Raw genomic sequence first — 21,619 nt, 5'->3', positions numbered from 1 at the left:
AGGAGAATTTACGGAATCTTTGCATTTCCCCATCCTGCCAGTGCTGCGAATTAGAGTTCTTGAACAGCAATGGATTTCTCCCAGCGTGCTCTTCCAGCGCCTAGAGTGCGTTCAATACTGACCTGAGCTCCTGTCATGGTGGTCTATCTCTACGTGGTGCGACATAAGAGTTTGGATTGTGTATCGCAGGGGAGGAGGGCAAGCAGGCTTCCTTCACCTGGCTGGTGCAGAGGTGGCGCGGCATGGCAGCGCCAGACAACATCTGGGGGCCCAGCATCATGGCAGCCGCCGCCGCCCAGCACCAGGCAGCCGCAGCGGCCGCTGCCGAAGCCGCGGCCGCCGCTGCTGCAAGCCGGGCAAAGGCTGTCAGCAGCAAGAGCCACCCTGCTTCGTCCGGCACGACAATCCGAGAAGAACTGGCTGCCGCTGGAAATGTATGCCAACCTGAAATTGTTTCTGTTGCAGAATGCATTGACAAGAACGTGCACACCTCTTGGTATCGTTTGACACAGACTAGGACTTTCTATTTTAATGAGAGCTAATAACTGTCGATAAATGCATGCTGTTGAAGGCCAAGAGATTGTTGCCAACTTTTACACTGGGGTGTGATGGGTGCGCAGATGTGCATAGACTGCGGGACGCAGCAATCGCCAGCCTGGCGCCGATTTGAGGGGGCGATCCTGTGCAACAAGTGCTGGTGCCGGGCCAAGGCCGCCAAGATGAAGGGCGGCCGGCACGCATGCGCTGCCGCCTCCCTCATGCGGCGCAGTGAGCGGACCGGCAAAGCTCACGCGGACAGCCCTGCAGCCGCTCCAGCTACTGCAACAGACGTGCGCTATGTCACACGAGCAAGCGTTGTCAGACCAGATGGCCAAGAGGCAGTCCAGGGCACTTGTTCAGGCGCGGAGAACGGCGCGAGGGCGAGTGCTGATAAGCGTGCGGCTGTCCCTGCTGAGAATGCAGCTGAGGAGCCCAGCACAGAGGCGCGCGCTCTCAGAGAGGACCCAGGCGCTACCCCAGCTGCTGAGCCAGCCTTGGAGCAGAGTGCGCGAGCGAGCGCTGCTGAGACGGAGGCTGCCTCTGCCGAGGCTGCAGCTGTGGGGGTCAGCCCGGAAGCGAGCGCTCATATTGAGGACCGAGCGGCGACCCCGCCCGCTGAGCCAGCAGCAGAGGAGCAGAGCGTCCCAGCGAGCGCTGCTGAGACAGGTGGTGCCGCTGCCGAAATTGCAAATAGCATAGAAGCGAGCCTCCCAGAAGAGAGCACAGCCGCCACCCCAGGTGCTGAGCCAGCAATGGAGGAGCAGAGCGTGTTAGCACGCGCTGCTGAGACTGCAGCTGTGCAGACTAGCACACAAGCGAGTGTCCCAGAAGAGTCTGCAGCTGCGATCCCAGCCCCTGAGTCAGCGCTGCAGGAGACCATGCACTCGGACGCAGACGAGGGAGCAGCGACCGTGCCGACCGAGCCGCCAGTTGTGCAGCGCATCACTCGAGCAAGCAAAAGCAGAGCAGAAAGCCAAGCCGCCGCTCTGGAGTCAGCATTCCAGCGCACCACGCGCTCGGGCATCAAGAGGGTCGACGTGCCCTCCCAGCCGCACAGGTGGCCGCCCACCGCTGCAAAGAAAGCAACTGCAGCTGCCACGCCGGCCGCTGAGCCAGCTCTGCAGAGGAGCACGCGATCTGGCACTGCCAAAGCAGCCGCTGTTCCGGCGCCTGTGTCAGCCATGCGGCCCAGGACACGAGCAGGGAATGCCCAAGTGGAAAGCGCAGCCCCCACCCCGCCTTCCGAATCATCGTTGCAGCGTAGATTGCGCTCCGGCATTAGGAAGGTATACTTCCTGGCTGAGGAATCTGGCCAGCCGAGCAGCGCTGCAGGAGAGGCAAGCGCGGCTGCCGCACCGGCTGTGGAGTCAGCATTGCAGAACAGCAAGCACGCTGACGATGCTACTCACCCGCCCGTAGCGCGTGACACACGAGCACGCCGCCCTCCGCAAACGGAACGCGTTGTGGTGGAGTCGGCTGCTGAGTCAGCGCCCCAGCACAGCATGCGAACAAGCTCTGCACCGAAAGCAGGCGCTGCTATTGCTCCGGGCGCTGCCTCAAGCCAGCAGCCCTGCAGGCCTGCACGCACAGCAAGCATCAACGACATGGCACCGATTGCCGCGCTCGGGACTGCGGCAGTGCCATCAGGGCCCGCAAAGATGCTTGTCGAGCGGGCCAGGCGCATCCACAGGCACGCCAATATTGCAAGCCTTGCCGCGGCCAGCAGCAGTGCCGTTGCGCCAAGCCCTGCGCCCAGTCTTGCAGCAGAGCCCCCTCTGCCGATGAGGGCTGTCAAGCTGGCGGCTGCCCGAGTCTGGCAGGAGGACAGCGCACCTGTGCCTGCACAGGAACCCGCTCCGCCAAGAGTTGAGCGGGCCAGGCGGATCCACAGGCACCCAAGCGCAGCAGGCATCGCTGGGGCTAGATCCACTGTTGCTGCGTCCAGCCTTGCTGCAGGGCCCCCTCTGCCAGAAAGAGCGGCCAAGCTGGCAGCCGCGCGGACCTGGCAGGGCATGACCCCCGCTGGTGTGATGCCACACAAGCGAAAGGCGACGATGCGGCTTGCCCCGCCGCCGCCGAGAGCCACCGCTCTGGCCGTCGAACAAGCGCGCCGCATCCACAGGCGGGCGCCGAGCTCTGCCGGTCCTCCTGCCTCCGCATCCCGGGCCGAGCGCCGCCCCGCCGCCAAGCGCCGGTTGCCGCCGCAAGCGCCGGCAGCTGCCGCGCAAGTGGCGGAAGCTGCTCAAGCCCCGGAAGCTACCATGCAAGAGGCGGAAGCTGCCGCGCCGCGGGAGAAGCGGCAGCGGCGCATCACTCTGCGCATGCAGGAGGCCATGGAGGACCCGGGTCCCCACATGGGGCTGAGAGCTGTGGCGGACACCGGTGCGCACCTCTCAGTCTTGTTCTCATTGCACTTCTATTCTTCCTTCTCTCCCTGTGCTGGCCTCTTAGTTCACAGCATCTGCCCACTTTCTTCTCCGCTGGTGTTGCCCTGGGCGCACCCAATCCAGCGTCTTGTGTTGACGCCTGAAACCCAGCTGGGCAGGTTGGGAAGGCATTTTGAGTTTTTTGCTTGTCTATGGATGCTCAGGTGCGTGTGATGCGGCGCCTGCGGATGGAGAGCAGCCGCCGGAAGGTCAGCACGAGGAGGTGCAAGGCCCCGGCAGCGATGTCACGGGAGCACTCAAGCAGAGGGAGGAGGAAAGCACTGCTGCTGCAGCAGAGTCTGCTGCCGAAGCGGATGCTGCCCCGGCCGGGCAGCTTGATGGGCAACTAGGCACCGCCAGCAAAGCTGCTGCTGCAGCCATCGTTGGCCGACGCCGACCGTGCATTGCTGAGAGGCCTCCGCAGACTGGCACCAGGCTGAAGAACTGGATGCATGCCACAGGAGGGGTGAGTCTGCTTCACAATATCTGCTTCCATCTTCCCGCTGCAGATGGTTCTTCTTGCTCCTCTGCTTTTCATGTTGATGGTGCGCTTGATGGTGATTGTGAGAAGGGCATGCAGGAGGATGAAGTCTGCAATGAAGGGAGTAATTGATTGCGTGAAAAGCCAAATGAGGACCACATTGAAATATGCCTGTGTGTTTGGTGCGCAGAAGTGCCGGCAGTGTGGGACTGGAGCGACGCCCATGTGGCGCAGAGTTGATGACCTAGTCCTCTGCAACGCATGTGGCCTTCGACGCAAGAGATAATCCAGGGGTGCTCACCAAGGGACTCGTGCATATCTCAGCTGGGTGGATCATGACCTTTGTCGCATGCTTAGCATACGGAAGGGGGGGGCTTGGCGGCAGCAATTTTGACATTTCATCATGCCTCTCCAAGAGATCATGCTGCAGCACCAGGGGCACGGCGACCAATATCCAATCTCTCTCCGTTCGATATTTTACTGTCTGATATTTCAAGATATGGGGACCCACTCCTGTGCATTTATTGCCCTGTTGATGGCAGCAGCAGTCCAGACATGCACGATGTCCCAATGCATGCTTCCGCAATAAGTCCACATTAAACAAGGCAGGAGAAAGATCAAAATTTGATCACAAATGACATCAATGCGATATGAGACTATTTCCATATGCCCCAATGGAGATTTGTCAGTAGGTAGCTCCGTTATTGCACTGATCTGTTCAATAATAACATAAGATAAGTTTTTATCCATCTCTTGTGAAATATAGTGGTGCTGACGTGATGGTTAGGCTTTTAAATGACCAGGGCCTCGAGTTAGAACGCTTCGTCATGAACAAGTCCAGAAGCATTAATATTAATATTTTGTAGTGGAGACTCCACTGGAGAGCAACTCATCTGAGTAACAGCATGTGTATACTAGGCATGGAAAAACACTGTGCGGTAGCACGTATGAGCAGTAGTATATATACTAAGTGAATGCAAATATTGATCCAACCTTGAATGAAGACATAAGGTCGAACATGGCGTATGATGGTTACATGACTAGATTTATAATACTATAAATCTTATCATTGCAGTGCCATTTGCTGTCATTCCTAGTCTATTCATTTCTGAGGTAAACATGCGCACGCTCATGAGCAAACCAAAATAATCATGCACACCAAAATGTTTGGCATACTAAGCGCCACAGAGTACTCCTGTGCCGGGAACCGCCAGTGCAAGATCCTAAGAACAATCCCTGCTTATGGCTGAGGGCAGCTGCATGTAAACACAAGGCTTCTGGAGGTGACTACGGTACTCTACTCTGATGCTGCTCTGACCCCAATGAAACCATATGGCCGTGCGTGACACTGTCATCATCGTCTTCTCTGTTGCTCCTGCCGCTCTCTAAGCCTCACCTCTCCCACATGCCTCTGGATCTTGTCCATGACCCCCTGTCACAGACACACCCACACTCCTGATATCTTGATTGGATTGACAGCACATCGCATGCACAGCTCTAGACATGCAAGTTGCACTGCACCTGCTCAAGATCAAGAGGAAAGAGAGAGTGCAGGACATGAAGGCATCGCAAACGCCAGAATAGGAAATGGGGCTGCCTTGCAGTGCACACAGACTGCATCAAATTATGCAACATCTCCCGGCCCAGAAAACTTGAGACTGGCAAGCTGGAGTATTGGAAGGGCTCACCCCTCCCCCGAAGAACTGCTTCTGAGATTTGTCCCAGCCTCCCAGCCTGTTTTCCACAGTCCACGCCCTCTTCACCCGTGGCAGCTTGGACTTCTTCTGCAGCTTCTTGTCGATGGGCCTGCCAGCACGGCCCACAATCTCAGCGGAGCTGGAAATGATTTTCCATGCAATGTTCTGGCGTATTGCACCGCATATACTGTCAGGCAGCATCTTTCCAGAGAGTGAAACTGCGGTGATTTTGCCATGTGGGATAAAGTACCTGTACCTCATCATCCCACACGGCACAAGTACATCCACAACATGACTGCCACGTCTGTGGACCAGGGAATCAGGGCAAGGGGGATCTGTACAGACCTGAAGCCGCAGGCAACAAATTCGGCCTGCGCCTCCGGCGTGAACAGGTACTCTAGGAAGGCCTCTGCGGCTGCGCGCGTCGGGCCCCTCATCTTGGTCGACCGCCTGTCCACATTCTTGTCCACCAGTGCCACCGGCGTCTGCACCTGCAGAACAAGATCCCCACAGTATCCTCAGCACTTTGTCCAGCTCCCTGATGGGTTTGCCACCCCAGGAACACAGCTCAACACTGTCAACAGCAACCTTTGAAGCTTGCAAAGGTGATGCTAATCTGATAGGACATGACAGCCGAGTTTTGAGCGGTAAGGAGTCTGGTGAAAAGGCAGCCGCCTGCAAGTCAAGGAGGCCATGAGGTGACCTGCACGCACCCGGACGTTGTTGTTTGGGACAACATAAGGCATGGCATCGGCCTCGCCGTACTGGAGATTTGTGAAGATGACCTCGTTCTCGTAGTTGAGCAGCACGTCGCCCGTGTTCTGCTTGTAGAACACATCGCTCGCCTCTCGCGCGTCCCTCGGCTGCACCAGCACCCGTTCAAACACCTGCGCGCCAGCACCGCGCACATTTCAGCCAGCTTTGCACCTCCGCCCAGCCCTGCCACGGCCCATGCATGGTCCTGTAAAATCCAGGTCCGCTGCACTGTGACAAAAGCAGTCCCAGCTCACATCAGTCAACTTCAAAGCTCCACTGCAGCCCAGCAAAATTCTTGCAGGAGCCCCGTGCAGGGCAGGCTTGCTGCAGGGGAGCAGCCCTCATGCCTTGCACAGGGCTGCAACGCCTTTCCATGCATGCATCAGACGCGCGCAGGAGTCAGAGGCCACAGGGAGAAATAGTCGCCCTTCATGCATAGTACTGTGTGTAGATGCAAAAATGTGCACAAGAAAAGTTGAAGGGCGGTTGGTGGGGGCAGAGGGCCTTGGCCTTGCCTTGGTGGTGTAGTCCAGCGCGGCGTCCTCGCCCTTGTCCAGGCGATGGCCCCACAGCGCAAAGAAATTCCACCGCGCCACGCCAGCCGTCTTTGGATTCGCCGTTATCACATCCACATCCGGCCTGTACCATTCTTAGGACATCAGCCCTCCCATATATAAATCTCCATCCGTACAACCTTTACCCTTGCTCCATGCATTCCCTCAAAGGCAGCTCCCAGCAATCCCACAGCGCAAGAGAATTCTGGTTCAGGCGCAGTGCTTCTGCAAATGTCTGACAACCACACACTCAGCCTCTTTGAGCACTGCAAATTTTCTTCCTAAGTAAAGGACGGGCACTATAGCAGAATATCAGTCTATCAGTGGCGACTTGTCGATTCATAAGGCCTGCAGCATGGAGATGGAGAAGAATGAGCACCTGGTGAGGTCGTCCCAGCCGGTGATGTTTTTGGGGTTGCCGGGGCGGGTGACAATGGCGACAACAGACTCGGCCACGATGGCGTTGTTGGGCAGGCGCTGCTGCCAGCCGGGGTTGATGAGGCCGGCCTCGCGGATCTTGTCCACGTCCAACGGCAGCGCCAGCGCCACTATGTCCCCTGGCAGCCCATCGCACACCGCCCGGGCCTGCACACCACAAAACACCGCATACCAAGTCAATTGACATATTCGGAGCCACCCCTGACGAGTGGGATTCCACCCCTTGCACTCACTTCTGCGGGAGGGAGCAGCAAAGCCCTCCCACATGTGAGGCTCTTTTCGGCTCTTTTCTAAATGCTTGACGAGCCCATCCACTGTGCAGCATGCTGTGTCCCTTCTTCATGGGCTTGCCAGATCCTTCGGCGCAAGTCCTGGGGTTCAATTGAACGTGGGTGCACACGTGGGTTCTGCAGAGCATGCATGTGGCCGGCCAGCTTGTGTCCTCCAGAAAGGGGGAGCGTTTGAGGCGCCCACCTGAGTGCCGCTGCCGCCAAAGGAGAGGCGGAAGCGAACGGGCTGCCCGGTCGCGGCCTCGTACTCCTTGGCAAAGCGCTGCGTGATGCGCTCGTATGCTCTGCGAGTGACCGCGAAGGACACCAGGGTCAGATTCACCATACCCAGCTTCTTCGGCCGCTGCTCCTTCCTCCGACGCTCCTGCGCCTCCGCTGCCTGCTCCAGGACAATCATGCATTTTCTGTGACTCCCGCCTTTGCTTCTGTCCACATGACCGCTGTGCACTCATGCAGAGTTCCCAAGCCTTGCTAGCTCTGGCACAGAGTCAGGCTCACTCACGCATAACAGCCATTGCTATCTCTTACAATGAGCCTCAGAGAGGATTCGCAATGAGTTATCTGCGCATTAAGTCAGATCTCCCTACCCAACCGCAAGTGATGAGACGTCAGCTGACAATCTGAGCTGCAAGGTCAGGGCTGCCGAAATGTATCACACCTTGGCTGCTTCACTGGGGGCACTCCCATCGCCACTGTCTCCCCCACCGCCCCCACCGCCGCCCCCTGAACCCCCACCAGAGCCGCCTCCGCTGCCAGACCCGGCGCTGCGCCCTCTTCGAGTGAGCCACAGTGTGGCGACAGCGACAGATGCGGCCAAGCCTCCCAGCTGCGGCCCCACCGCTACAAGCTGCCCCTTCACCCTGCAATAGGTGCCACATGCTGGTGCCTGCCAAGAGGAAGGATCGTCTGGACATTCTGGTCATGCAGAGAAGGAGGAGAATGTAAAAGGATGCATGCATCGCTTGCTTCTGGTCTAAGGAAGTGACAAGGCTGATAAAGACGTGATGCAGGACTCACCTGGACGCTGCAGACCAGTCCACCTGCGACTCTGGATCCTGCGGTCTGCTGCTTGGACCTGTGGACAGCTTTAAATGCTCAGGTATGGCACAATATGCTTGCAGGCCTCAATGGTAATAGAGGAGAACCTTGAGCTCACCTGGCTCATTGAGCGAGGCCTTTGGCAATCTGTACGTTCTGAACCGTCTGTGATGATGCTCCCTGCGTACATCACCCACCGATCATGGAATCTTTCTATCTTGCGTCTGCCCATGTCACCAGTTTATGCACGTCAGGCAGGGCGGCTCTGTAAGAAAGATCAAGACTCCAGACCAATTTATTATACTCATGTTTCCTAGAATTTGGAACACTTGCTGGCGTAAGGCATTTATTAGTCTACGTTCGAAAGAGAAACAAACGTACCGTCCATGGCAATTCGCGGGTATGAGTCCCCCGACACCCAAGCCCTGGATCATGCTAGGCTAAGGCTGAGATTTGCATCACCCAGTGGGGACAACAACTTCCCAGTGAGTTCCCACGCCCAAGCAGTCGAAGGAAAGTTTCTGATCGCCAGTGCACGTGCTTCCGAGTCGCCGAGCAGGTGCCGAGGCAGGCCACAACCATTGCAGATGAATCCATCGGAGGGCCAGTCCTCGTGTACAAACGCTTCTATTCAGGAAACACGACTAAGATTAGTATCTCTGTCGGACCTTCTTGTAGTTGTAATACAGAGCCAGGCGTGAGCTTTGCACAAACATCCAAGAAAGGCTAGTAAGGGTTGTTGTCCTTGGTTGATCACTGACTCCGGTCGTTTCCAACCATTTCAAGCCTTTTGATGTATCCACGGATCAACACAGGCGCTTCAGGCGTGCTGCAAGTGCCATCATCAGGTGACGCTCATGAAAGCCTCTTACACACCATGTTGTGACTAGGGCGGCCAATGCTCGTCTGTCTAACGAGATTGATAAAGATTTTTCATCTCGCAGGTCATGCAAATGCATACTACCCGACCGTGGGCGTGCAGAGCTCGCCAGAATTTTCACAGCACGAGCAAGGGTCAGCTTTCAGCAATGGGCCAGCTGCCAGTGGTGGATCACCCACATCACAGAATTTCCCGCTGCTGCGAGTGCAGATCGCTGAACAATATCGTACCTTGCCTCCGGTGAGAGCGCAGCACTCGTGCAACTGCCATCCAACCTGATGTTGGGAGGTAGCACAACAGCTGCCTTGCAGATTCATGTTTGTGGCAAGAAAACATTGTTGACTTTGATAGGCAGGTAGAAATGAGAATGTTATTTGTGGACAGGTGATGGTGAGCCCAGGCTTGGACAATATTCAGCAGTCCTCCTTTACCTACAACTTTGACTACGAGAGAAGGATTGAGGCTGAGGACAGTGCAGCAGCAAGCCAGGAGAGCGCATCTGGGGACGATCGGAGCGGATCATCCAACCAAGCAGCTGCATCAGTGCAGGTGCGCAAGCTCTGCCGGCTGGATGGCCTCTGGAGATGGACGCTTAGAATGTATACCGAGCAGTTTAAGTTGGTTGTGTCTCTTGTTGTACACATCTGTTGCAGTCTTCTTTAGTGTTTGGGTGGTGAATGCAGGTAGAGGATCCCTGGACATCTCAGGTCCTGAAATACACTGAAATGGGATTCTCCCGGGAGGAAGTGTGCATGGCGCTGGCAGCACTTGGCACTGATGCAGATAAAGACAACGAGGTGTGTTCCCTTATGAAATGCATGTTCTTTTGTTGCCTTGTGTCAAAGCTGCGGCCCTTAAGCTGACCTCCTTCGGGGCACTTGCGCTTTATACAGCTGCAAAATGGGTTAGTCTGAAGGCTTTCTAGGGAGCAGAACTCATGAACGATTATGTTTTTGTGGAGATAAAAAGACGTGCTTGTGCCCCCCTTGCAGTTTATGGACTTCTGCAAGAACTACAGAGAGCTGCGCAGCATGGGGTTCCCGAAGGCCACTGTGGCTGGAGCACTGGTAGCTCACACTAATGATTTTGCCGCTGCCACGGAGGCATGCCTAGCAGCACAGTAGTTCAGGAAATGAATGTCCTTTTTTGCTGAAGATACGTGTGAGTGGATATGGACAGAGCTGAAGACAGCTTTGATAGCTTTCCTCACAGCAGGAGCTGCACAATGTAACCTGGATTCTCCTCGTGTACCTTTCACCTCGATGGTCGTCCATCACAATGGTGACCACAGCGACTAAGCACGTATCACATATTTAACACATGATCAGCTTAGAGCTGGCAAGAATATATATATATATAGATTTTTCCAACTACCTGTTGCTTCTCAGACGCCTGTCGACAGGTATTGTCGGAAAGCAACGTCAGTACTACTAGTAGTCCTGTGCAATATAGGACTCCAAGACACCTGTCTTCCAGAGGCACCGCAAGCATGCACCCCCGCATGGACAAACATACTTCTTATTATCTTAGCTCAAGAGTCTATGAACACATTCAATGTGCTGCCAACCCACTTCTTCACTTGTCCTGTTTTGTACTGCAGATGTCTTGAAGGCAGCCATCACCTCACCTGAAACAGCATTGTGAGCCGAAGCTTCCTCTGCACTAAAGTTTGTATATGGCAACAATCTGCAGAAGACCATTTCCTTTGTCAAAGTAGAGATGTCCTTCACAAAGAACTCATCAACACGCTGTGCTTCTATACTCAGACTCCTCAACCAGAGCGAGGTTTCAATTCTCAGCGACAGATTCTCACAGTGGATTATCAGGGTGCGTAGCATTGGCATTGCGCCGCTGAATACAATGGTTTCATCCGATGGAATGCCCATGCGTTCATCACCATATTTATGTATGTTCAGGTATATCAGCCACGGACATGGTGAGCTAAGGGTGGCGGTTGGCAGATACAGGGCGCTCATACGAATGCCAGTGCACACCTGACTGTAGCTATCCCAACAATACACAAATTCTTCCATACTGCCATCCATGATGATCCAGCAGTGCTCTGGCGAGCCTGTTAGGGCATCCGGTGCTGCATTACCAAAGTTTGCAACCTTTGAGACTGCTGCAGCCAGTAAGATCCAGGGCTGGTATACCAACGTCCCTTGATGCCGCAGATGCTGATGGTTTCCAAGCTCTTGAGCCCCTCTATACTTGAGCAAGCCTGCTGAGACAATTCCTTCCCTACTTCTAGTGCAAGGTGCCGCAGCTGGTATATGACAGGGAGCGTGAATACTCTGGGGGGACAGAGGGCCAGTCTCTGAAGAAGTGCAGGCCTTTGTGATGATAAAGTCAAGCCACGCCCACTCTTCAAGACTCATATCTGGAAGCGCTTCGTGCAGAACTCAGTGAGTTTAGAAGCACACAGCTCCATGACTTAACAAAGATTGGAGCCGCTGAGCGTTACTACACTCAAACTGATTGCTATCATGTCGGCATGCTGCCAGACTTTCGTGCACCAGCGCAGAGCTGCCAGGCTGTGAGGGGCTATATCAATCCTGGATAGCTGGACTCGAGAAAAGCAACGACAAGCACCCCTTGCTCTGGCCCAGTCCTTATGGGGCATGTTCTCGGCCACACGTTGCAACAGCTCTTCTGGCAGATCCTGGAACATGTTGCAATCACCTACCCAAGGAGAGCATCCTCAGGTGCAGATTGCTTGTTGTTTTCATTGATCGATAAATCAAGCCAATAGAAAATGCACTGAAGAATGTGTTCAAATGCTAGGTTAAAATACCTGCGTCACAACAACAAGACAGGCAGCAAAATTTGACACCTTTGATCAATCCAGAGGAAGGTCTAACTCCCCAGCACAAGAAGAATATCACAAGAGCAGCTGCCCTTCTGGTGTTCCTAGGGTAGTACTGATGATCTCATCAAACGCCATGGAAGGATTGAAGAGATGAACAGGCAGCAAGACCCCCATCAGCTGCCACGTCGATGGAAGCTGGAAGCTGCCCGCCTTCCTCACGGCCTCACGAGATGAGACGTGGGGCTTCTCGAGATCAATTCGATCTAATTGTTCTTCTCTCTACTAAAGCATCATGACAATAGCAGGTTTGTCTCATTGTATGCACAAGTCCGCCTTGCTATCGCCAACTCGATCCGTGAGGCCGTTTCTGGCTAGAAACACAACAAATCGAAGTTCTGGAAAGTTCTCTAGCGGCACTCTGCCTGTACGTGCTTTGCAATTTTCATTACCCGCTTGGTGGCCTAGTACAAACACATCTGGCGTCGTAGTCGAGGTGAGCTTTGCTCTTTGTGTGGAATTGTAACTGTCCAGCCAAGTCCCCTTCTTGATACGTAAGCTCTGGCCGTGCAGGCTACCTTTGCCCGGTGAAACCTGAAAATCGGGTCATTGATGCTCATTTGCAAGATAAAAGCACGACAGAGAAGAATGGGTCTTGCTGCCCCAGCAGTCGTGCTCCTGCTGTTGGCCTTGTCTATACTGTACTTGGCTTGGCATCATCAGCCAAACGTGAATTCTCGTGCAGCTCCAGATGGTTGGCTCGGGCAGAAGTTTTAGGTACTTTCCACTGAAATCTCAAGTAACTGCATGCGCTGTGGCTAAAGCAAGGCGTGTGTTATGCAGGCAAGAATGGGAATAACGGCAAGTGCTAGCAAATCCGGCTGGCAGCCTGCGCCTGGTGCGCCCTACATCCTGCTCCCACCAATTGATGCCCCTGGCGTACTTTGCTAAATATCATTTCTTGAGATGCACAGCAGGTTTGTCCATGAGTTCGTCTGCGCAGATGACAGCGTACCAAGGAAAGTGTCAAAATTGGGGTATGACATCACGCCGCTGACGCAAGGAAAGCTCAAGGAGGAGGCAGCCAAGGTCGATGCAAACACCAGGTTACAACTGGCTTCCACTGTTACATGCTCTGTTGCTTCCTAGAGCCACAAAAGTAGAGGTGCATGATGGTTCTGAGGTGATTGTGTGCGCAGATATATTGCATTGGAAGCTGGAACAGAGCGAGCTTTTACTGGCAAGACCATCAATGGTGATCCTTCTGCTCTCCTTTGATTAACGACCCACAAGTTCCTACAGCAGTGACATCTGAATGTTCGAACCTGATCTGGTGCGCATGTCAAGTTCATGTTGCACATGCAGGCTATTCCCATGACAACAAGAAGGAGGGAGTTTGGGTCTCAGCGATTGGCGGACTGCCCCTCTTCTCATCAGACACCAAGTTTGACTCTGGCACAGGATGGCCTAGCTTCTATGCTCCCATTGATCCTGAGCATGTCATTGAGGTGCGAGATTGAAGGAAAAAATCGTTTCCATTTTCTGGGCGCGCCTTGCCCCGTTGTGCCAGCGTTGGATCGAGGGGTTTAGGTAATCTATTGAACCCCCATGTATTCTGCTTGTGCAGGTGAAAGACTCCTCAATTCCCTTCATGCCTCGGACGGAAGTGATCGATGCGAGGTCAGGCGCACATCTTGGGCATGTCTTCAATGACGGGCCAAGGCCGACTGGAAAGAGATACTGCATGAATGCTGGAGCTCTCAAGTTCATTCCCAAGGGAGAGGACATGCCAGCAGAGTCCAAGCCAGTATCTTGAACAAATATGGGCGTGAAATCGGACAATTCCTGCTGTGTAGACATGTGCTGAACCGTTCACATCTTTGCATGACGTTACATTGACCTGTGGTGCTCAGTACAGTCAACATCATTGACTGGCAAGCCACATATGTTTCACCTCAACGGTGATTCCATGGCCTCCAATTTTTGGACAAGTTCCTGGTGCTCATGATCGATTGTTGTTTAGGGCGCAAAGATATATCATCAACCTTATGTAAGACAGCTGCCAAGTTCTGCCAAATGGTACACACTGTGAAAGACACATACAATAATCACACTGCTTTGTCGTAACACCCCAAGCACGTAGCACACTACCAGAATTTACAACACTTTCGTGCTTGCCATGGTCCATGCCCATTTTGATCTTAACTTAAACTGCATTTAAGATGATCTTGAAGACCTTGTGCGAGTTGCAGCAGAGCACCAGCTGCTGCCTGGCATTGCGATGATCTCTTTAAATTATTTGGGGAGCAACCACATCCTAGGCATTCCCTTGGTCAAACAGGCGATCCACAGTGTCACCCAGCTCCTCAATGACATCCCCTGCCACCATGGACCGGCGCTTCTTTGCATACGCCCCTGCTGCTGCATGCCTCGCTGTCAGGCAGCCACCGTAGGCAGCCAGCACAGTCGGGGCCAAGCCCCCAGGATAGTCTGCAGCCTCCATCAGCCCATGTGTCTCGCCGTAGTTGACCGCCCATGACATGAATGCTGCTATGGACCCTGATAACACGTCCCCCTGCAAAATAGATCCATCACGCCGTTAGTCTCCCCTTCCCAAGCACAACGCTTCTCTTGTGGCTTCTGCTCCTTGTAACACAGTCCTGCTGCAGTGGACAGCGGGTCTGAGAGAACGTTGAGGGTCCCACCTGGCCGCCAGCGCGTCGCTTGGAGCCAGCAGCATCGCAGTGCAACGTGCTGGTGCCATTGCAGATCTCATCCACAGCGCCCTTTCGCACCACTGTTGGCCCCTCCAGTGCCCTGGCAATCTTCTCTAGGTGCCCCTCCTGACAAACAGACGAGCCCCCATTCACCCCGTGCCATGCCCATACACGCAACCCTCCCTTCCATCTGCAGAAATTCCTCTACAGTCCTTGCCAGAAGGGGAGCTTGCTTCGCAGTTGTACAGGTTTGAAAGTGCCTTTGTTCTAAAAGCTTGCAGGCACAGCATGTGCTGACCTGTTCTGTGTCTACGCCGAGGGCGTCTGCCAGGCGCTGGTACTCGTTCTTGTTGGGGGTGAGGATGGCGTGGGGGTAGCCCTTCACCAGGCCCAGGTTCTTGGTGACTATGTACAGGCCGTCCGCGTCAATCACCATCGGCAGCTGCTTGTCTCGCATCAGCTGAAACACCTGCGCCGTGGGACAGTGCTTCATGTCAGGTGGAATCCCTTGAGTATGAAGCCATGAACGTGCACGTAGAAGGGTGTGTTAGACAGCGGCGTGCCCTCACACCCTGTATACAAGGTTAGGCACATGGTTATGGCATGAGCGCTTAGGCGCACAGGCACATCCTGATCCCATCAAGAGTGTGAAGCCGTACCGTGCGCCTGTCACAGCATGGAACAATGTCATGGGTTGAGAGTTGAAGAGCACCTTGACAACTGTGTCATGGACAAGCTCATCTCGGCCGAGGCCAGGCCCCACAACGACCACATCAAACCGCTCCAGCCAGTGCTCTATGGCGCCCACCGCCTCATCCACCGCTTCTTCCCTCTTCCGTCCGCTGCTGCTTGCCTGCGCAGCATACCCCATATTTTCAAGACACAGTCTGCAGCGCTTGTGTTTGCCTATGCTTGCACAAAGATGAGGATCTTGTTGCTAGTGGAGCTACACGGGGAGGAGGAGCTGGTGCTTGGTAAGGAAGTCACCTCCTGCGGAAGATCGTGGGAGTCTGCGAGGTACGGGTGAACGATCAGCTCTGGGCTGTAAGACTTGATGACCGTCGCTGCCCCTTCCGTGCAAAACACATGTGATAGGTCTGAGCCCACCTGGCAAACACAATATTACCAGGATGTATGCTTTGTCATGAATGCAATCTGTCAGCCTGTGGGTTGACATGATGGCAGTGTTGTTTCAGTAGCAGTGGTCTACCTTCAGGGCAGAATACGATGCAAAGAAGGGGGCTCCAGTGTACTCACGGCAGCCGCCTATCGTGGCGATCTTGCCAGCCTGACCCTTGGACTTGTCAGCTGCACACACGACAGCATAAACTTCAACCACAGCTATTCTTGCTGAACGGATCTGGGAGTGATTGGAATGCATGGAGGCAACAACCTACCTGACAGAGATGGCACGATGTCTGCAACTGCTGCTTTCAACTGCTCTGGTGTCATGCTCCCTTTTGACATATCCACTTTCCCTGCAGTGCCCAACACTTGCCTTCGTGTTGCCCCAGCAAAAGAGCACTGCCGGACCCATCAAATGACATATCGAACATGGCATGGATGATCAGGAACCACACGCGCATGTCTTTACTATCTCACCTGTTTGTCCAGATCTGGTGTTCAGGCCGGCAGAGCAGCTGAGTATTATTTCGCGCCTACTCAGTTGCAAACAGATTGTTTGCACCTGCACACTGTCCAAGACTCAGCGTGCATGCATCCAAATTCAGGGTCTAAGTTTGGCGGGCAGTGCAGGAAGGGGTTGTGCATTTTGCCAGGAGGCGAGCATCAATGTATCAGCCAAATCCTGGCACATCCATGCGTCCAAAAAGCACTCGTGTATGCAAGCCACATGGCCAGTAAATCAAAAGCAACATAATAGTGTCATAAACGATGTGATACCTGTGCTTTCGATGGGGTCGTCAGCAGCAATCTCGTCCTGAAAGCAACGCTAGGAAAGCACTGCTTGAGCATGTAGGAGCGCCGTATATGCCGACTAATATGGTAGAAATGCGCCCAGTAGCATGCACTTGCCAATCACAATACTCTGATCTCTTTCAATGCCTTCAATACACGGTAGGTACGATGAACATTAAGGAAATTGTGAATGACATTCTTGGAATCTGTCTCTCCCGGCGAATGTTCGGCGAAACCCCCTCCGAATTTGAAAATGAAAATGAGCGATATCTATCTGGCGATACTTATAAAGTTCATCCAGAACCTCGAACTGTGTTCGCCGGTTGTGTTCGGATATAATACCCTTCCTACCTAGACTCTAAGACTTTCAAGACATCAAATTTGTTTTCGATTGCCAATCTGTGTGATTTCAGGCGTACAGGACTTTCCAATCCACAAAACGGTGGAAGACCACTGTGAAGTTTTCCACCTTTGATGCTTTGATGCATGGGAACCAGAGATACGCAAGCTTCCTTAAGTCGAAAGATTTGATTATGCAGCATCATTGCCACTCTTTGGCCTGATCCGGATAGGAACACCGAGTATCCCGGCGACCATCACGGTACCCTTCATAAACACTGGTCGCGGAGTATTACTAGCTCTGGTAGATGTTTTGGACGGTCATATAAGGGCCTATACACCTGAAAAATGAACGCACATGGTTGACAAGGTCGGCATAGATTGACTCTCTTCTGGCTCCATAAGTAGGCATCGAGCTGACCTTGCCAGGGTCTGCGCCCTTGATATGGCCAGTCCACCCGGCTCTGGCGCATCAACTCATGCTCTGGCTCCATTAGGGAGCTTGCCTGCAACTAATGAGGCGAACGGCATGGGTGCGCGCTCTGCTTGCACTCCCAAGGCCCAGTTTTTTTGTTTCCAAGACCCGGGTTTATTGTCTTATTGGCAGGAATCTACGATATCGACTCTGCCAGACACCATTTATTTCTCGCTACAGGCACAATCAGCCTCGTTACCAATGGAGGTTCTGCAGAGCAGCATGCTCTTGATGACAGATCCTTTTTGGCAAGCGACCAATTTAGGAAGATACAGAGCACAGCGCAGCAGGCCCTCGCACAGTGCATGGAGCTGGGGCTGCATGTGCTGCCCATACACAGGTATGCCTAGACGCACGCCCTCTAAAGAACCCAATTGCACAGCACATGATGTCTACAAGTGCGTTGCACACGAGCTTCTTTACTACTGCCGTGCTTATGCGCAGCGCGCAGCAGAGAGATATGTTGGCAGCAAAGCTTGTGGAGGCAGCCTACCTGGGCGTGAGCAGTGCTGCCAGCTGCAGGGACCTTGGTGCACCCTTGCCAGCCCTGTCAGCCCTAACACGTCAGCACCCACAGCAGCTGGAGCCATATGCACACAGTGGTATCACTAGCCATGGGCCCGTGTATGAAAGCTTGGAGAGGGACAGGAGCACTAGCCATGGGCCTGGCTCAGAGGGCGTGCCTGGACCGCAGCATGCCTCACCCCAGGGAGGCAGCGAGGCAGTGGATGGGACCAGGAAGAGGCGGGCCGAGGCGCCCCCTGAATTGCCCGGGAGCCAGCCCAAACGGCAGCAGACTGAGCAGGGCCCGGCCGAGCAGCTGGCAGTGAGCAGCGCAGCACCTGCTGGCAATGTGGCATCCCTGATGACCAACCTGGAGCAGGAAGTGAGGCCCGTATCTCATTCTAAGAGCAATTGCCTTCGACTCGGGGACGTCACACAGACCAACCAAGCTGCTTGCTTTATGTTTTTTGTTCGTGCAATTGATTGATCAGTGTACGCTAGAGTTATTCCTTCTACATAGGCTTGGCAGAGGCTTCATTAGCTGGTGTGCATGCAAGAATGTAATCAAGGGGGCTGTACCTGAACAGATGACATGTGAGTGCAGGTCAGCCAGGACCTGGCGCAGTGGAGCGAGACGCGCAACGCAGGGATCCTGGACAGCATCTCGGCCAAGATAGAGGGCGCCAACGCGGAGCTGCAGAGCCGGGTGGCGGCGGCGGAGCCCGCGCAGTCGCCCGCGCAGGCCGCCACCGAGCAGCAGGCGCAGGCCGCCGCGCTCGCCAAGATCGATGCCATCAACTCGCGCCTTGCGCAGGTGCTCTCACACTTGCACCAGCCCACATGCACCCATCACAGCGCACATCGCTCACTTGGTGTCCACTACATGGGCTACGATCTGCATGCATGCTGAAGCAGACATTCCTCAGGCGGAGGATTAAAGTGTTCGCAAGACGTGCAAACACATCCGTGCCCAAGCGCGACCCGGTGGGTCGGAAACTCAAGCAAAGAGATCTGCGTGAGTATTGAGTTGCTGTCCCATGTGATGGTGCAGGCCGGGGTGGCGCCGCACGTGGTCCCGGCAGCGGCGCCGAGCTTGTCGGACGCGCTGACTGTCAAGTTTGCCGCGGCCAACGCGAGCTTCATGCAGGCGATGCCGGCCGCCAGCTCCTGTGCCGCCAGCAGCTCGGGGCTGCCCAGCCTGCCTGCCCCGGGCAGCAGTGTGGCCGCGGCGTCAGCGGCGCCCGGGGCAGTCCCCGACGCTGCCAGGCTGGCGGCGCTGGACGCCAAGCTGGCGCAGTTCCAGCAGGCAACGCCGCCGACATCAGGTAACGTATTTATCTTTAGCATTGTGGGCACTGCTTGGGGCTGAGACTCTCTTATTAAGCAAAGCCTCGACACAGCTACCCTGGCCACTTTCCTCGCAGCGCTTCTCAGATCACCAGCAGAGATTGATGTCCTGAAACAACGGAATGGGTGACAGCCAGCAAGAGCATGCCAAGGATGTCATCTTGATACTTCTATGTGTTCACTGTAGGCGGGGCTACGTCGGCCCCCGCCAGGTCAGACAGCCTTGCCCTGCTGGACGCCAAGCTGGCGCGCTACGGATCTGTTCCTGCGGGGCCCAGCAAGCTTCCCGTCAACGGCCTCTACCAGTCGACACTGCACGGCCCGAGCATGGGCTATGCGCCCGGCGTTGCTCCTGGGGTCTTTCCAGCCACTAGCACAGGTAATTGCTGAGTGTTAATTAATCTACGCCTGCACAGTGGAGTTCATTGGCTCTTGATTCATCCTTGCTTGCATACAGAATGGAGGGTCTCTGTGTGCGCAGGGATGCTCCCAGGTGCTGGGCTGCTGGGTGCAGGCAGGCCAACCATGACATCAGGTGAGTTACGCAGGACACGTTTCCATTTCTGTGAAAAGACCGCAACGTTGCGCAGAACGTGATATACTGGAAGCATGCGCTGGGCGAGATCAAAAGTTGGAGGCTATAAATCTGAGCGCATGGTGCTTGCAGTGCCAGGCAGCTGGGGTGGACAGGCTTCAGGTGCACAGCTGGCATGGCAGCAGCCAGGAGGGGGGGCCATGCATGCGCACCCGAGCGCCATGCCGGGGGTGAATGCATCGCCAATGCCATCAATGCCCCGGGGCGCTCTGCACAATGGGGTGGGGCTGCACCCCATGGGAAGCCCACTAACCCCTGGCTTTAGGGGCCCAACAGGTAACACCCCGGCCCTGCAGCATAATATACGCAATGATGGAATCCCATTGTGCAGGTCTTGAAACAGTGGATGGCCCTCATGTGACACGCATGTAAGCGCAAATAGCACACATGCTCTGCACAAACTGACTTGTCCTTTCAAGGGCTGAAGGGAATGTGTTTGTCCCCATTGCAGGCGCTGTGGCAGGCTCCAGGCCCATGAATGGACCAGACATGAAGGCCAGGCTGCAGCAGGAGGCCCTGGCGCGCCTCCAGCAAGTCAATAAAGGCTGGAGATCATGAGGGAATGCCACACAGTGTACAGTTCAGCAGGAGCTGTATGAAGTAGCCTGCTCCCAAGACAACCACGCATCTGGCTCCTTGTACAGAGTCAAGCAGTCATGCACCGTAACAGCACATCTAGATCTAATAAATCTCAGATCTGAGTGCTACCAGAGATGCTGGTATTGAGCTGTTGATATCTGAGCGAGGAGATAGACATGTACTCCTTAAGAATGCGCAAGAACCCAGGCTTGCTGTTGTCGAGGCACGATAATATTGATCCCATGGCAGCTTTTCATATATAGTGATGGTGTCCTGTTGAATTGCAGGAAGCAAGGTTTCCAGCAACTTATCGTTGGTATGCAGCGCTAGCTTGATTGCAAGATGTACAAAAGATGGCATTCAGTGTCCACGTTGTCATTGTTGTACAGAGTCAGCTGCAGGGTACAGATATGATTAGTGCACAGATGGGTTGGAACGTCGTGGGCAGGATTACATCAATGGGCATGAGGTGCTGAGGACTGATACTATAACATATGCGTGTTGACAAGGCAAGAATGAAACAACAATGTTGATACTATACAAAATAAGGAGAGGATGAGTACATGACAGATAGTGCAAGCGCCATAATGGGGAGTAAGGGCTGCCTCCCTGTGCGAATTAAACAGGAGTGCATTGACAAAACAAAACATCTCCGGGATCCCGGCCCAGGAGCACTAATGATCACACAGATTGCCGCACTTGTTTCAGATTACACTGATCTTGCAATTGCATGCATGTGAATATGGACTTCATCCCTAGGCATGCAATCCAAGTGTCTGGGCATGCTTTGGCACAGCATAGGTATACGGTAGTACATGTAAACGCATCGACCAATCAATGAGCTGCAGTCCAGACCCACTGAGCAGCAACTATTCTTATGGCAACCATTGCTGAATACATGATCTACAGACGTCAGCAGTAAGGTAACAACATGTCTAACATCTCTGTCTGTCTGCATTGCCAAAGCAGATCACACACGCGATATAACGGCATGCAAGAATAATTTTACGCAACAGGAGCCATTTGTGAGCACAAGAGCCCAATATCAGTCAAGGAGCATCAGCCAGTATCGGCAAGTACTGTCTGTTATACATTGCCAGCAAAACATCTATCAATACGTTCGCTGATATACAACACCATCCGTACCAAAAATTCTCTTGCTCTCTTATCTCTCAAGAAGCCTGCACATTGTGTCTACGGCCAGTTCTGCATCTCTCTCTAGGACCCCTCCAACCGACAA

General features: G+C 54.3%; 6 protein-coding genes across 6 annotated transcripts; 4 read left to right on the top strand and 2 right to left on the bottom strand.

Moving 5' to 3' along the window:
- Positions 1-69: 69 nt before the first annotated feature.
- On the top strand, positions 70-4,316 carry COCSUDRAFT_64253 (hypothetical protein; the record flags this gene model as incomplete). Its single annotated transcript, XM_005651972.1, has 5 exons — positions 70-85; positions 190-434; positions 621-2,922; positions 3,131-3,436; positions 3,638-4,316. The coding sequence occupies 5 exons, from the start codon at positions 70-72 to the stop codon at positions 3,685-3,687; spliced, it is 2,919 nt and encodes a 972-aa protein (XP_005652029.1). The 3' UTR covers positions 3,688-4,316.
- A 497-nt stretch (positions 4,317-4,813) lies between these two features.
- COCSUDRAFT_3520 (periplasmic binding protein-like II) lies at positions 4,814-7,504 on the bottom strand (the record flags this gene model as incomplete). Its single annotated transcript, XM_005651971.1, has 7 exons — positions 4,814-4,879; positions 5,136-5,273; positions 5,486-5,635; positions 5,858-6,031; positions 6,368-6,539; positions 6,834-7,039; positions 7,367-7,504. Coding segments are annotated over 7 exons (1,044 nt in total), but the record flags the coding sequence as incomplete, so codon positions are not given.
- A 1,350-nt stretch (positions 7,505-8,854) lies between these two features.
- Positions 8,855-10,224, top strand: COCSUDRAFT_64252 (hypothetical protein; the record flags this gene model as incomplete). Its single annotated transcript, XM_005651970.1, has 5 exons — positions 8,855-9,068; positions 9,165-9,340; positions 9,485-9,649; positions 9,784-9,897; positions 10,093-10,224. The coding sequence occupies exons 1-5, from the start codon at positions 9,014-9,016 to the stop codon at positions 10,222-10,224; spliced, it is 642 nt and encodes a 213-aa protein (XP_005652027.1). The 5' UTR covers positions 8,855-9,013.
- Positions 10,225-12,177: 1,953 nt separating this feature from the next.
- On the top strand, positions 12,178-13,974 carry COCSUDRAFT_21422 (methionine-R-sulfoxide reductase). Its single transcript, XM_005651969.1, has 7 exons — positions 12,178-12,402; positions 12,480-12,635; positions 12,750-12,804; positions 12,910-13,012; positions 13,106-13,161; positions 13,272-13,414; positions 13,534-13,974. Exons 2-7 carry the CDS (start codon positions 12,519-12,521, stop codon positions 13,720-13,722), a joined length of 663 nt encoding a protein of 220 aa, XP_005652026.1. The 5' UTR covers positions 12,178-12,402; positions 12,480-12,518; the 3' UTR covers positions 13,723-13,974.
- A 249-nt stretch (positions 13,975-14,223) lies between these two features.
- On the bottom strand, positions 14,224-16,075 carry COCSUDRAFT_55490 (Ribokinase-like protein; the record flags this gene model as incomplete). Its single annotated transcript, XM_005651968.1, has 7 exons — positions 14,224-14,481; positions 14,612-14,749; positions 14,922-15,092; positions 15,336-15,476; positions 15,611-15,730; positions 15,834-15,931; positions 16,021-16,075. The coding sequence occupies 7 exons, from the start codon at positions 16,073-16,075 to the stop codon at positions 14,224-14,226; spliced, it is 981 nt and encodes a 326-aa protein (XP_005652025.1).
- An 816-nt stretch (positions 16,076-16,891) lies between these two features.
- Positions 16,892-20,910, top strand: COCSUDRAFT_64251 (hypothetical protein). The gene is made up of 9 exons (XM_005651967.1): positions 16,892-17,412; positions 17,535-17,694; positions 17,799-18,240; positions 18,463-18,672; positions 18,910-19,183; positions 19,393-19,584; positions 19,687-19,740; positions 19,873-20,076; positions 20,252-20,910. Exons 1-9 carry the CDS (start codon positions 17,325-17,327, stop codon positions 20,356-20,358), a joined length of 1,731 nt encoding a protein of 576 aa, XP_005652024.1. The 5' UTR covers positions 16,892-17,324; the 3' UTR covers positions 20,359-20,910.
- The last annotated feature ends 709 nt before the right edge of the window (positions 20,911-21,619 follow it).

This window comes from Coccomyxa subellipsoidea (genome assembly GCF_000258705.1).
Source record: "Coccomyxa subellipsoidea C-169, whole genome shotgun sequence".
Classification (NCBI taxonomy): Eukaryota; Viridiplantae; Chlorophyta; class Trebouxiophyceae; family Coccomyxaceae; genus Coccomyxa; species Coccomyxa subellipsoidea.
The sequence above is the reverse complement of the archived record's forward strand: the minus strand, read 5'-3'. Positions and strand labels throughout refer to the sequence as shown.